We start from the raw sequence: 1,292 nt of genomic DNA on the forward strand, positions 1-1,292 counted from the left end.
TAAATGTAAAAATAATCTAAAACTGTATACTTTGATTTAAGTTGGACTGCATTATGAATATCGGGTGGGACTGTCCTGCAGCTCTTATAGCAATTCATTTTAAGCATGCACGACTCCCAAAAAGAATTGCAATTCTATAATATCACACCAAAAACAGGTTTATTGTTTGACTCGCTCACCCTGCGTGTCCTGAATGAATAATCAACCTCGTTAAAAATGTAATAAAATTATATTATTTTAAATAGACATGACTGAGTGAAATGTGGAAATGATTCTAAGATCTTGCGAACAATTAAAAAAAACCGTTTTTTTTTTTTTAAGTCAAGGCGCTGAAATAAATACAGCAGGTGTTACTTTTACGCGGGAGGCTTTATTTTTAAAAAAGAATGACGTGATTAAAGTGTTTTCATGCCTCGCGTTCGCTGCGCGGAGACAGCTGCTGAAACGCAATGAAACAAAAGGCGGTTTGATTGCGTAACGTTCCCTTTAAATCGATGTAAACATTATGCGCGGGAGACGTTAAACGAGTCACGTGATTGAACAACCGTCACGTCTGTCAAGAAAGAGCGCGCTCTGCCATGTTTTAAAAGTGTCGCGGCGTCAAGGCAAGGCGATTGGCTGCGAGAATGCCACGGCGTCTGCCATTGGCTCGCTCGCGTAACGCCCTCTTCGCTGATTGGCTGAGCGCCGCGCTCGAGCGCGATTTCCAACGCGGGAAACTACCGAGTGAGTTCGGCTCACTGTTGCAGCTGCTGGCAGAGAGATCGCTGGATAACAACGGAAGCTAAGACAACATTGGGAATGACTGACTCTGTAACACAGCGACGGCACGTTATTCCTCCAGCTGCACTTAGATTTGTTTTTAACTGAACGGTTTTGCGCTCCATTTTAACCGAACGTTATTCGCGATGGCTGACAGCAAGCATCAAGTGATATTCTGCAACGACTCGCCGAAGAGAGTCCTGGTGTCTGTGATCAAGACGACGCCCATCAAGCCGAAGGCGGCGGCGGCGGACTCTCTGATGCCCACCAGCCCCGGATTCAGCGACTTCATGGTGTACCCGTGGCGCTGGGGCGAAAACGCGCACAATGTGACTCTGAGCCCCGGATCTGGCAGCGCGACCGCCTCGCCGACCCGAACCCGCGGCTCTCCCGCCGAATCCGACGCCAACTCCTGCCCGGAACACCTCAAGGTGCGGTCCAAACTAACGTTAAATCGCTATACTGCACTAGTGCTGTGTTATATAGCGCAAGTACACTGTTATATTTGTATTAGCACATGTTAGCGGTAC

General features: G+C 47.4%; 1 protein-coding gene across 1 annotated transcript in view; it reads left to right on the forward strand.

Annotated features, from left to right (window-relative positions):
• Positions 1-500: 500 nt before the first annotated feature.
• Positions 501-1,292, forward strand: part of znf367 (zinc finger protein 367) — a 5,775-nt gene continuing 4,983 nt past the window's right edge. The window contains exon 1 of the mRNA XM_016253949.1: positions 501-1,193. Coding sequence (XP_016109435.1) covers positions 909-1,193 — 285 coding nt within the window. The 5' untranslated portion in view covers positions 501-908. The remainder of the gene's footprint in view (positions 1,194-1,292) is intronic.

Source organism: Sinocyclocheilus grahami, unplaced genomic scaffold (assembly GCF_001515645.1).
Source record: "Sinocyclocheilus grahami isolate Dianchi unplaced genomic scaffold, SAMN03320097.WGS_v1.1 scaffold1213.1, whole genome shotgun sequence".
In the NCBI taxonomy this organism is placed as follows: Eukaryota; Metazoa; Chordata; class Actinopteri; order Cypriniformes; family Cyprinidae; genus Sinocyclocheilus; species Sinocyclocheilus grahami.